Source organism: Saimiri boliviensis, chromosome 3, assembly GCF_048565385.1.
Source record: "Saimiri boliviensis isolate mSaiBol1 chromosome 3, mSaiBol1.pri, whole genome shotgun sequence".
Lineage (NCBI taxonomy): Eukaryota > Metazoa > Chordata > Mammalia > Primates > Cebidae > Saimiri > Saimiri boliviensis.
The window spans coordinates 105,433,059-105,446,130 of record NC_133451.1 but is presented as its reverse complement, the minus strand read 5'-3'; the positions used below and the strand labels follow the sequence as shown (position 1 = coordinate 105,446,130).

General features: G+C 35.1%; 1 protein-coding gene across 50 annotated transcripts in view; it reads right to left on the bottom strand.

The window, feature by feature from the left end:
• Positions 1–13,072, bottom strand: part of ANK2 (ankyrin 2) — a 699,003-nt gene that overhangs the window by 152,219 nt on the left and 533,712 nt on the right. For all 50 annotated transcript variants that reach the window (XM_074396618.1, XM_074396581.1, XM_074396584.1 and 47 more), the window contains one exon: positions 3,997–4,095. In XM_074396618.1, the coding sequence (XP_074252719.1) occupies positions 3,997–4,095 (99 nt within the window). The remainder of the gene's footprint in view (positions 1–3,996; positions 4,096–13,072) is intronic.

The following is a 13,072-nucleotide window of genomic DNA, read 5'->3' as shown; positions in this document are numbered from 1 at the left end:
GATTAGAAGCAGAGTATAAGCAGTTATTCATCATATTATGGAACAGTTTAATCAGACTCTTCTAATTCTATTCTATGCATTTTGAAAAACATCTGCATTCCTTAACAAAACATACTACATACAGGATATGCTTAAATGTATGATTGCAATTGAAAAATAAAAGTGAGAACCAATCTTAAATAATGCCTCTGTAGGTTAAGCAGAAAAGTGGGAAGAGCAGAAAGAATGGAGACCAAGTCTGACTGGGAATCAAAGATATGGTAACCGAGACAGGGAAGTAAAATATATGATTGATTCAGCAGGTTACTAAATATCTCTGAATGGTTAGGGAAACAATCCCTATGAATGGAGTTGTCTATTACCAATTCAATTTTGGAAGCTTAGGGAACAATATATCTAAAATCTTTGGCAAATTAGGCTAATTTATTAATTATGCTCTTAATAATTGAATTTTATATTATTTAAACAATTTAGATATAAAATTACATGTGCTAGATAATGTAAAAAAACTGTTTTTCAATTCTAAACTTAAAAAGTCAGAACTTAAAATATAGTAGCATGGAAAGTGAAAAGGCAGAGAAAACTTAGCAATAGATAATCATGCTAGAAAACTTGGAAAGCTATATTTTTTCTCTCTAGAAACATGTATTCAGTTCCTGGAAAGGTGACAAGTACATTAAGAAAAATAATATATTTTTGGCTCCATTTATGTGAAAGAAAAAAACCACCCTTAATCCACAGAAGTTGGAAAACAAGTCTGAAAGTTAGAAGTTTCCATTCACATAGAGAAAAAAATGAGGGCAATTGTATGGTAAATTTAAAGACTTGCATTCTAGGCTAGGTGCAGTGGTTCACATCTGTAATCCCAGCAGTTTGTTAAGGCTGAGGTGGGTGGATCACCTGAGGTCAGGAGTTTGAGACGAGCCTGGACAACATGGTGAAAACCCATCTCCCCTAAAAATACCAAAAGAAAAAAAAAAAAGAAAGAAAGAAAAGCTAGACGTGGTAGCTTGTACCTGTAATCCCAGCTACTTGGGAAGCTGAGGCAGAAGAATCGCTTGAACCTGGGACTGCATTCTAGAGATGATGGTAATTTACTATAATTAAACTACTCAATTTTTTTCCAAGAATAATTTTTTTAAGTAACTGCAGACTTCTGAGGAAAAAAAAATTTCCTCAAGTGTATTGTATCATGTATGCAGTACCAGCAATATTTTTTTAATAATAACTGAATTTTAAACACAACACATTACTCAACAGAATGAAAGAGTAAAGCATGTAGTATCTTAAGATGAAAAATAGTATCCTGAATTTAGAACTTTCTTTGGCACAAATTAAATGCTCTGTGAATGAGAAAAGCACAGACTCATTATCACATACATATTTAAATGTATTACATCCTGCAGCACTGTGGTAGTTTATATTAAAAGAGTGTGAAATTAACTTTTTTCTTAGAAATGAGGCATTTGCTCATAAAACAAAATGTCATTAAAAAGTTTTAGGTCTTTAATTTTGGTAGCATTTAGGAAGAAGAAAGAGAGTAGAGAAATACTGTATAAAAATGATACTAGAGAGACTGAGAATTCCCTTCTGAGAATTTAACCTTGAATCTTCACCGAGTAGATTTTATTTTAATCTGTACTTCATGGGATAAGGCTAAACATTTGGAATGATTTGTTCAATTAGCACAACTGAAAGGAAATCCGTATTAAAATTCAGTACGTTCATTTTTCGTATTTTATTTACCAATGCTAAGTGCTATAGTTATGGAAAATTTTCAAATTTTAATTATTTCTTCTCAATCATGAATTTCATTGCCACATTGAATAATCTCACAATCACTTGGTTTTAAAGTGATCATAATGTCTTGATTAGTCATTAATTTTTGCAAATTATCTACCAACCAATTCAGGGAAAATGCCTTCTTTAGGCATAGTCACACATGTGTGCATAAGACTGTAGAAGGTATTTAGCAATATAACACAGGACATCAAATGGCAATCAACCATACAGCCCTGTAAAAACATTATTTTTTTTTTTTTACAGAATGATACACTAAAAAGGAATATGTAAAGATTCATCCATATGTGTGTTTTTTAATAACCATTAGTGCAAGCAATGAGAGTCCAATCAAGTTTACATATTCAATAGGAGAAAAGTTACTTTAGTTATCTAAACAATTTTCTAAAATGAAACAAATAATAGGTACATAATGTGTCTAAGCTAAAATTCAAAACCTCACATGATTTATTTGCAAAAGACACATTCTTTGTGGAATCAGAGAAGATTTTAACTTTCTGGGAACAGAGTGTAATGTGGCCTCTACCAATGCAATGTACATAGAAAGGTATTTTTGGAACCAAATGGGAAATGCTACAGTGAGTGATCTAGATCAAAGGAGCCAGGAGCCATGAGACAGCTGGGAATGCCAGCAAGCCAAGTTATCCTAAACCCTACACTAGAAACTGTAAGTCTATTTGGTAAATAAAAGCACTCTAGAGTAAAAGGTTTCATCTGGTAAATGATTCTGCTTTCAAAGAAATCAAAACCAAATAAAACAAATATAGATTTCCTTATTTTGATATATTTTTCAGAGGCCCTGATGCAAAGATGCGGTCTCATATTGTTACCTGAGCTCTGCCTGAAGATATTCACATGTTACTCTTGGGTAGAACTGGTGTCTGAGGGGGAAAAAATGTCCCAAATCATAAAAATCACACCATATCCAAGTGGCAAGAGTATAATATCTGCGTGTATTGAATAGAGAACTCAAACGTTTCATACTGGGTAGTTGTGTTTTCCAGTCATAAGTAGGAAACATGGTCTCATTAATAGTGATTTCTTGGGTTTAAAAAAAAAAAAACTAATGAGAACAAGCTGTCAGCAAGTTTTTGCAATTGGCTCCATAAAAAGTTTTCTCCCAAAGGGACTTGAAAGACATTTATTAAATTTTAATGACCTCTCCTTCTAACACAGCATATAAGGGATTTCACGTGCTAATGACTTAATTGTCCAGAAAGGAAGACATATTAGACATTACAAATTATCTTAAGATAGTTTCTGGGTAACAAGCATCCACCAATTATCTTCCACTTCAGGCCAGGAGTTTTGAAATTTTATCAGTGGGTACACAAAATATGAAATAGAAAAAACCACGCTGTTATCCTCTGGTTGAAAGAAGTGGGGAGAGGCATGTCTCCAAGGAGCTCGCTTCTTCTCCTCTTCCACATCGCCCATTCCCAACCTTCCAGTGACCCCAAGCACAAGGGCTTCTGGAGCATCACTTGAAAACACTGCCCTAGATAGTCATTGAACTTGCTTCTTAATCTGCCTAGGCAAAAATGAGAAGGAAAATACAAAGCAGTTTCAACTTATTAGGTGGGCATGCTTAGGAAAGAAAACTGATGTTCTAAGGGTCCCTGCCCACTCCCACTTCTTATGTCCAGATGTCCTGAAACTTTTTAAAACTACACTGATTTGGGACATTCTGTTCAGTTGTTCTCATAATCAGTCACACAACCATGTGTCATAATTTGTGCTTCAATAAGGTACAGTGGTTTTTCTTGCAACATTCTTCATAAAACTGTTTTAACACAGATACTTATGAATTATTTCTGATGGTAAAATATTTTTCCTTTAAGAAATTATATTGGATCCTAACAAAGATAAAATATTGGTGAAAAGAGATGAGTCAAATTTACTGTAATCAAACTTTAGAATGGTACAAAGTTCCCAAAAAACTAGAGGACGGAAAATTGATGGAAGTCTGATTTTATATAACAATAAATAGAAATGAATCCAAAATGAAGGCATAAACTGATGGAACTCTGTGCACAAGCCTGAGTCATTTGTTCACAGCCACTGTTGAGATTATAATAGTAACATGAACATTCCTAACATATTTTAGACAAAGCAATGGAGATTATTTGCAGCCTGATATAAAGAACATGGACATTAAGACCAAAGAATTCAAGATGTTAGGGCTGACAGTCTTACCTCTGTAGCAGTGCTCTGATTAGCTCCATTTTCCAGCAAATATTTTACAACATCAATGTGATTCTCTTGGGCAGCCATATATAAAGGAGTAAAGCCATTCTGAGGACAAGCAATAAAAAAAGACATTTTCAATCATTTGTAAAATAGAGAACACTCAGAACTAAACCTTTGACATTGTGAAGCCATATAAAATATTTACATACTGAAAAAATTATACATATATTTACCATTATAAAACTAGAGAAAATTGCAGTGAACCAAGTCCCATGCAAAATTCCTAAAGCAATGAGGAAAAAGGGCTAAGGAAGAAATATTTTCCTTATTTCCTGTCTTCATTTCAGTACCAAAGAGTCACATTTCTCATCAGCTAACAGTGTGTTAAAGAGATCTTATTTGGGATCTCAGTATCTATATAATTCTATAACATATGGAATTATCACTATATATAGCATCTCTATAAAATAATATCTATTTTACAGAGATGTATTTATCATTCATAAACTATTTAAACAGACCATGGTTATCTTGAATATACACAGTTTAGTTAGCACCCTTAGTGAAATAATTTATTACTCATAGCAGAATAGTCTAGGAGAGACTACAAATTTGACTGAAAATTTAAAAGTCTGTATTTCAGTGTTGTGATTGAGGCAGCATGGCTTATATCTTTATATCATTTTTTAAAGCCATTTTGAAATTCTATCATTAATTGTCACATTCATTTACTCAGTTATTTACTAAAATACAAACACTGGTAGCTAGGCTATCACTGAGCTTCAGTGATAAATAAGACAGACACATGTACCCTAATGGAGCACACACTAGTGTAATGTAACATTATTAGACTCGCCGATTTTTAAAATCACTGAAATTATGTAAGTTTAAAATCAAATTTAAATGGACAAATTTTCTTTTCATCAGAGCCTTAGGAATATATAATATTTCATTAAGGAAAAAAACCTACAAAACCTTCTTGTGAAATAATTCATAGCTCTCAAAACCATGTCAGATCTTAATCACAGATGATTCCTTAAACTTTCCATGCATTAATGAGACTATGTAAAAACATAGATCAAAGTTCAGAGATTTTTTTAAATGTAAAAATTCTTCTATATACATTATAAAAGTATGGAAACATTATTTTAAATGGCCAACATCTAGCAAAATATAAAGACAGAGTATACAAGTAGACCAAGTAAAGTGATTTTAAATTAGATTATAGAAGAAAATCTTCAGGCTTCAAACGCTGGAGGAAAATTTAGAACTGAAAAAGAAGTATAAGAGGAATGAGTTAACGATGTTGTAGGATTCAGGAATAACTTGCTAGCTGGATAGCATATTAAAAAAAAAAACACACACACACAGCAAGCAGGTGAAATCTTGTGTATTTTAAGAACACTGAAGAGGTGGCGGAAGGATAGAATTAGAGATTCAAAGGAAGGGAAAGCCAGGGAGGATGGTTAAAAACAATGAGTGGGTGTGGAATGGGGCTCTTTCATGACAAGCAAAAGGCAGAAATGAAAATAAGAGAAAAAGAACTTTTAATAGAGTAAAACAATTTGCTAACATGCTTTCCTCTGACAGTCCTGTAGGTAGATCAAGAGAACAGGTAACAGGCAGAGGTTGCCAGATCAGCAGGAGAAAGGATATGTACTGAGGCCCCTCCCTAAGAAAGGACCCTGCCCTGGGTCCTCAGCTTTAGAGGGACCTCCTCTGGCTGTGCAGGGCAAAGAATCCTGAGGGCCAAGAGGACATGCTCACATGACCCCACAGCTCATCAATTACCAGAATCCCTGCCTAAGTGTTTCCAAGTGTGGCTCCAGTGCTCACTCACACTTCTTCCTTGGATTCATCCTCTCAAGTATTCATTGGTTTGCACACCCTTTGGGAGGCAGAATGATGGCCCCCACATATATCCACATCCTAATATCTGAAACCTGTAAATGCTACCTAATTTGGCAAAAGGGAACTCTAGATGTGATTATGTTTTTAAAAATTGAGATGAGGAGATTATTCTGGATTATCCAAACAGGCTCTATGTAATCACTGGGGTCTTTACAAGAGCAAGACAGAAGTCAAAGAGGAGAGAAGATGCTATGCTGCTGGCTTTGGAGATGGAGGAAGGGGCCAATGATCCAAGAATGCAGCTTTAGAAGCTGCAAAAGGCAAAGAAAGGGATTCTCAACTAGAGCCTCCAGAAGGAATCAGCAATGCCAACATCTTGGTTTTAGTCCTGTAAGACTAATTTCCAAAACTAAAAAGGAATAAATTTGTGGTTTCAAGCCATTGGTGTCATAGTAATTTGTTACAGTAGCAACAGGTATATGATACACACCTTTCGAGTTGTTTGCTAAAGAAGGTAAAAGTGGGAGATGAACAGAGCTTGAATATGTACAGGTTGAGGTGTCCACACCCTTACATGTGATGCTCCTGTCACCCAGATCATTAGGGATAGAAGTAGAAGAGGGGCTGTTTGTAGGCCCCTAGGACTGGCGTTGCCCTCATCAAAGTCCTGTGTGCAACTCCAAGGATTCCGGGAAGTCTAATTTTGGACCTGTCATGATTTAGCTGTCAAAGTAGGAGATACTTAACAGTATTTTAGCTTGATATGTAGCTTTTAGTTTTTCAAAATGTATTGCAAGGGGGCCTCTTTTGCATTCCTTGTCTGGGACCTAAAAAGAGATGAGCTAAAGTGGTAGAGGAAAAAAAGGAAAGGAATATAAAGGCTTATACAAAATATCAAGGGAGACTGCTGGGTATCTACCCAAAGGAAAAGATGTCATTATACGAAAAAGATGCTTGCACACACATGTTTACAGCAGCATAATTTGCAATTGCAAACAATATGGCACCACCCCAAATGCCCATCAATCAACAAGTAGATTAAAAAATTGTTACACACACACACACACACACACACACACACACACACACACCATTCACCAATATCCAGCCATAAACAAGGAGCAAAATAATGGCATTCGTAGCAACCTGGATGGAATTGGAGACCATTATTCTAAGTGAAGAAACTCAGGAATGGAAAACCAAACATCGTATGTTCTCACTCATAAGTGGAAGCTAAGATATGAGGATGTAAAGGTATAGAATGATACAGTGGAATTGGGGACTTGGGGAAAAGGGTGGAGGGGGCTGAGGGATAAAGATTACAAATTGGGCAGTGTATACTGCCCGGGTGATGGATGTACCAAAATCTCAGAAATCACCACTAAAAACTTGCTCATGTAACCAAACACCACCTGTTCCCTAAAAATCTATAGAAATAAAAAATAAAACAAAACAAAACAAATCAAGGGTGAAAGTATCAAGTATATGTAGAGAAAGGTAGTGATAGACAAACACTCAGGATCTTGGTTAGAGCATGTCACAAACATCATTTGTGTGCCTTGTGCCATGAACTTGGTTTGCTATAGCTTCCAGCAGAGCAGAGGAGCAAATGTGAATTATGATAAAAATGAAAGTGACTTACTGAGCTCCTGTTATATCCACTATTCAAAATGCATTGAATACATCTCCTCAAATTATACATCTCCTGGTTTTGAATACATCGCCTCAAATTATACATCTCAAATTATACATCTCCTGGTTTGTCTGGGACAGCCCAAGTTTATCATAGTATCCTGGAGTAATTATTAATAGTGCATTTGGATGCATTAAATAGTGCAGTTTGGATGATAAATAACCTAATACTATATATAATACTTACAATAGTGCTGTAACATTTGTACTATTATCCCCATTCAAACTGAGGCAGGTGAAGCTCAAATACCTACGTAATTAAGCCAAAGTCTTGCAGCTAATAAGTGTCAGTCAGGTGGCAATTTCTGAATAATCTTCTTCCCTGTAATGGTGTAAGGACTCCATCCTGTGGATGAATTTTCTTCAGCCTGGCTGTGTGATAGACTCACCTGTAAAAACTTTTAAGAGCGCCTAAGTACCACTCTACCACCCTGTCCCTATTGAATTGGAGTCTCCATTTGCAAAGCCCAAAAATTAGCTGGAAAAAAAAAAAAAGAAAAAAAAAAAAAACAAGCAAGCAGATTTTTTTTAGTTGCCTTGCAAAGTTTGTTATAGATGATCCAGAAAAGTTGAATTATTTTGATAGGGAGTACCATAATCACATTTGCATTTTAGCAAGTCCATTCTGGTGAAAACAGATGCCTTGGCTTGAGGTGCTAGAGGACAAGAACGGAAGTAGGTTGTCAATCAGCTACTGCACTACCCTTTCCAGTACTGTATATAAAAGAAGATGGAGGAAGCTTTGGTTGGGAGATGGGAGAGTTGTTTACTGTTACAAAACATGGAAGTAAGGCAATAAATATTTACTACAGGTCCTTAAAATGTGGAAATTATTATTCTCTCTTAACTTACTGCTATTTAACAACAAAAAAACAGCCCACTGGGGAATGTGAAACATGCCGCTGGGTAATTAGGACAAGGCATGGCAGCACTTTAACACCACTGTAAACTTTATAGGAAAGCATTTATCATCACATATAAATAGCTTAAGAACACAACTGTATTGGCTTCAGTGTACATGCATCCAGGTGCTTTCCAACACCTTATGTCTCTTATGTTTTCTAAAAAGTTGCATGTAGGTATGAAAATACATGTATTTTCTCCTTTTTGGTATAAAAAGTCAAAGATACCCATTGCACGGTCTGATACAAGGTGGATGAAATGAGTACAGCATTACTGGTTGTTACAGTCGTTCTGGTGTGACCAACAGGTGTCTCTAGCAATTGGTTATTAAATATTTTGAAATGTATAAGTTATACATTTTTTGTATAATTGCAAACATTATACAAATAAACTATGAATTATTTGTTATTCATTTATATTTACTCAACAGAAATATGTTTGGTGACTTTTCACTGCTAGGCATTGTGCTCAGCCTTAGTGATTCAGGGACAAAGGACAAGGTTCCTGTTTTAAGAATTCACAGCCCGGAGACTGAGATGGACAAGTTCGCAAACTACTGTATTACAGTTTAGTGAACACATATATAATTAGTTTTTTTAAAAAAAAAAAAAACTTATATGTTGGATATAAAGAGAACACAGATGAAAGACCCAGAACTCAGCTGGATAAGGAAATTATATCTGAAGGAAATTACTAGAAGTGACAGCTAGAAGACACTGAAGACACTGAAACAGAAAAGGTATTTAAAGCAGAAGGAACATTATGTGATGAAACAACTCAAGAGGGCATATGGAAACTTACAAATAATGCACTGCTCGTGGGGAGAAGTGGCTGAGATAGGCAGGAACCAGTCCCTGTCTGCTTGCTGAGGAGTCTGAATTTTATTCTGAAAGCCCTGGGAGGAATTGGTTTCTGTACAGGGGTTTGACACAGACGCATTGGCTCTTTAAAGATATTACTTGGCCAGAAATGGGGAGGATACATTGAAAAACAGAGGCTAGACTATAGTCCAGAAGAGTGGAAAGCAAGTTTTTGTTAAAATCCCAAGAAGTGAGAATTACAAGTATTAATATGATTTTAGTATTTTTAAATGTGATTTACTATTCATTCATTTATATTCTGCTTCATGATTAGAAATATCGGCAGTGCAGTCTGTATTATTTATCAGTCATTGATAAAAGTTCTCAGATTTATTAAACAGCTATAATGCTTTTTTTGTCAAATATAGAAATCATGCTGTATTTTGGGGAATTTAAACACTTTTTACATAAATATATTACTATTTACTTTAGTAATGTAACTATAAACCAGTAATCAGCTTTTAGCCATTGGTGAAAATTCCTTGTGTGAACTGGATTATCTTGACAAACTGAATGTGCATGAGCTAATACTTACATTTTTACATATCAGATGTAGATTTATGAAGCTTTTGGAAAATCTTTAAAACAAGTACACTTATTGATATTTGTATGTCATGCCAAAGAAATTATACAGACAAAACTACTGTCAATGTACAAGGCAATGAATGGTTTCAAATCAATGTTTTGGACAAGAACTTCAACTCTAAGAATTGTCATTATTACCAATTTTAAAGAATCTTAACTTTTCAGCCTTAATTTTGCCAGCATGCATAACTTTATTCTTACTTTATGCAAGTGAAGATTCATCAGCTGGCTTAAAAAGGGTGATTGTATAAAATTACTTTTACCTTAATATTAAGGGTCAGCATTACTATTCATTTTGAACAGTCTTTATAGCACCAGATTTGTTCTAAAAATTATTCCTAGGCACTGGGCTAGGTGTTCTGAAAGTGGCAAACATGAATACAATATTGTTCCTGTTCTCAAGAGTAAAAAATATGACAATTCACAGAATACATCTATATATAGTCATATAAGGCTCCAGACAGACTATAATTTCCAAAAGAGAAACATGAATAAAATGCTATCAGAGCACTAAAGACTGAGCAATTAATTCCATGAAGAAGGTATATTCTGGCCCATGCACACAGATCAGAGAGAAAATTAGGAGGTCTAAATGAAATCAAGATGGCAGATATAGAGAAAGTAGAATATTCTTTATTGTTCTTTTCTCTTCTTGCTCCATTGTCTCTCAAAAGATGTGGTGTTTGTAGGGGAAGTATGAGTGTCTTTGCTGCAGATACATATTTCACTTGGGGATTTTGTCCTTTAAACTCGAATCTAGTGAATAGTGAAATAACAGTAAGAGAAATTACTAGCAGGGGTAAAAGCCAATGCAAGAATGCATCTTGAAAATAAATCTTACAGGTCTTAAAATTAAAAAAAAAAAAACTTTAAAGATCTCTTAGCCAAAACATGATATAGAAAACTACAACTCATTATATTACCACTCAGCTAAAGATAGACCTTAGGTAATTTCATGGATGATGCATAAGCTAAATTGCATTCTCTAAAATATATCACAAGCATGGAAACTGATTATGGAAATTTCAAATAATTACACAAAATATCTCTATAAACTCATTATTTTGTTTTTACTTTCAATCTTACATTGCTAAGCTTATTAAATATATTTCAATGATTAAAAGAAACTGCCCCATTTTCCTAGATGAAAATGTTACAGCTGAAACAGATGTCATCATTTTACAGTTGAGGAATTTTTAATCCAGAGATTGAGTGAACACCAAGTAGACTGGCCAGTTACAGAGGTTAAGGAAAGAATAGGATGTTGAGTAGATACAGCAGGTGCAGAAATGCTGGGAAACTCTTACCATGTTATATTCACCTTTCAGGGCTCAACACAAGCATTACTCTCTCTGAGAGGCCTTATTTAATGCTCATAAAAATGCTTGGCACATAGTAGGTGTTTGATAAATATTTGTTACATGAATGAATTAACAAAGTAAAACAGAATTCAAATTCCTTTTTATACCTGTGGTGGTTTTAACATACATCTGAAAATTTTTTGACACTCCTCACTTCAAAAAGTGGAGCCAAATTTCCCTCCTCTTGAATGTAGGACCTCTGAGTAGTTTGCTTCTAATGCACTGATGATGGCAGAATTGATAGTGCATGATTTCTGAGGCTAAGGTTTAAATTCACTGCCCTTCTGCCTTCTTGTTTCTTTTGGATCATTGTCTCTGAAGGAAATTAGTTGCTGTGTTATGCTGACAATGAGAAGCATATGGAAGTTCTCACAGGGGAGGAAACTGACCCCTTTACCAACAGTTAGCACCAACATGCTAACCATGTGAACGAACCAGCTTTGGAAAGAATCCTCTAGCCCTAGGAAGGCCTTCAGGTGAATTCAGCTCTGGTTAACATCTTCACTATAACCTCATGAGAAACTCAGCCATAACTGCACAGTTAAGCCACTACTCCACAGTGGCTGTGATGATATTTACTGCTGTTTTAAGCCACAAAGTTTGGGGATAATTTGTTATGCAGCAATAGCTAACTAACATAAAGTCTAATACAGTCCTACATAATCTGGCCCTCACCTACCTTGCAAACCACACCTATTACAACGTACACACTTCCTTTCTCTTTGGAAAGGAAACTCACATCTTAGACATTTACTTTCTAATTTTGTAGTCATTTAGTTCTTCAAATGCTATCTTGCCTGGAACCTCTAAAATTTACAGCTCTAAATCTTTACCATAACCTTAATTCCATGTGTTATTTTCAGTTTTCTGAGGGTACCATATACTCTCATTTTTGCTGGAAAACACATTCAACAAGTTCCATAGCCACGTCCAACAGTAGGAAATGAGAATGCTTACAGAAAGATCTGGGTTCAAATTTGGTAAGTAGAATTCCTTTTTTGAAGAAGGATCCCATCTTTTGCAGGCAGGACAGTGTCAAGATTTAAGTTTCTTCACAGAGCAGAATTCTTCAGCAGCCTTAATCATGACATGCTAGGAGGCTCTTCACAGACTCCAGTCAGCACTGGTTGGAAAATACTAATCTAGTTCCCATTCCAGATACTATGCATCTTATTCTTCCTTGGAATTAGCATTATCAGAGATAAGTTGGAAAACATCCCCAAATTGTCACCAAGCTTTAAGGTCATCATGATTCCAATTATCTCCCCAAATATATTATGAATGCACAGCTGCAAAGGATGTAAAAAACCAATGGATACTAATTGTAGTCACAAAAATAAAGACTACTTTGTGTACTCTGGGGGAGCATTTAAGGAAAAAGAAAAATGATATGCCTGTATACTCGTTTAGTATTAATAGTTAAGAAGGCATCCTATTAATTAAAGTATCATATACATTTTCTCAGATAACCTGCAGTTGATAATTCTTAGCCAGGGTTAGGACATTATAAGTTATTTTAACTACCTTCCTCTCTGCAAGGATGATTAAAAGATTAGTTTATAGTTAAACTATCCAATGACATTAAAATGACTAATGCTCTAAATCTTTCTAGGGAGGTTAAGTTTCACCAAGTGTTTACTATGTCATCCTGTTTTCTCTCCACAACTATGCTATTAGGCCCCTTTTACGAATGAGACGGTGGCTCATAGTTATTCACCCAAGGACACACCAAGTGGTGAGACCAAGATATGAACGCTAAAGGGTTCCAAACTCAGTACTCCTTTCACTTCCTCAGCTGCCCTTCTCAACCAGGATCCAATTGCCTCAGAA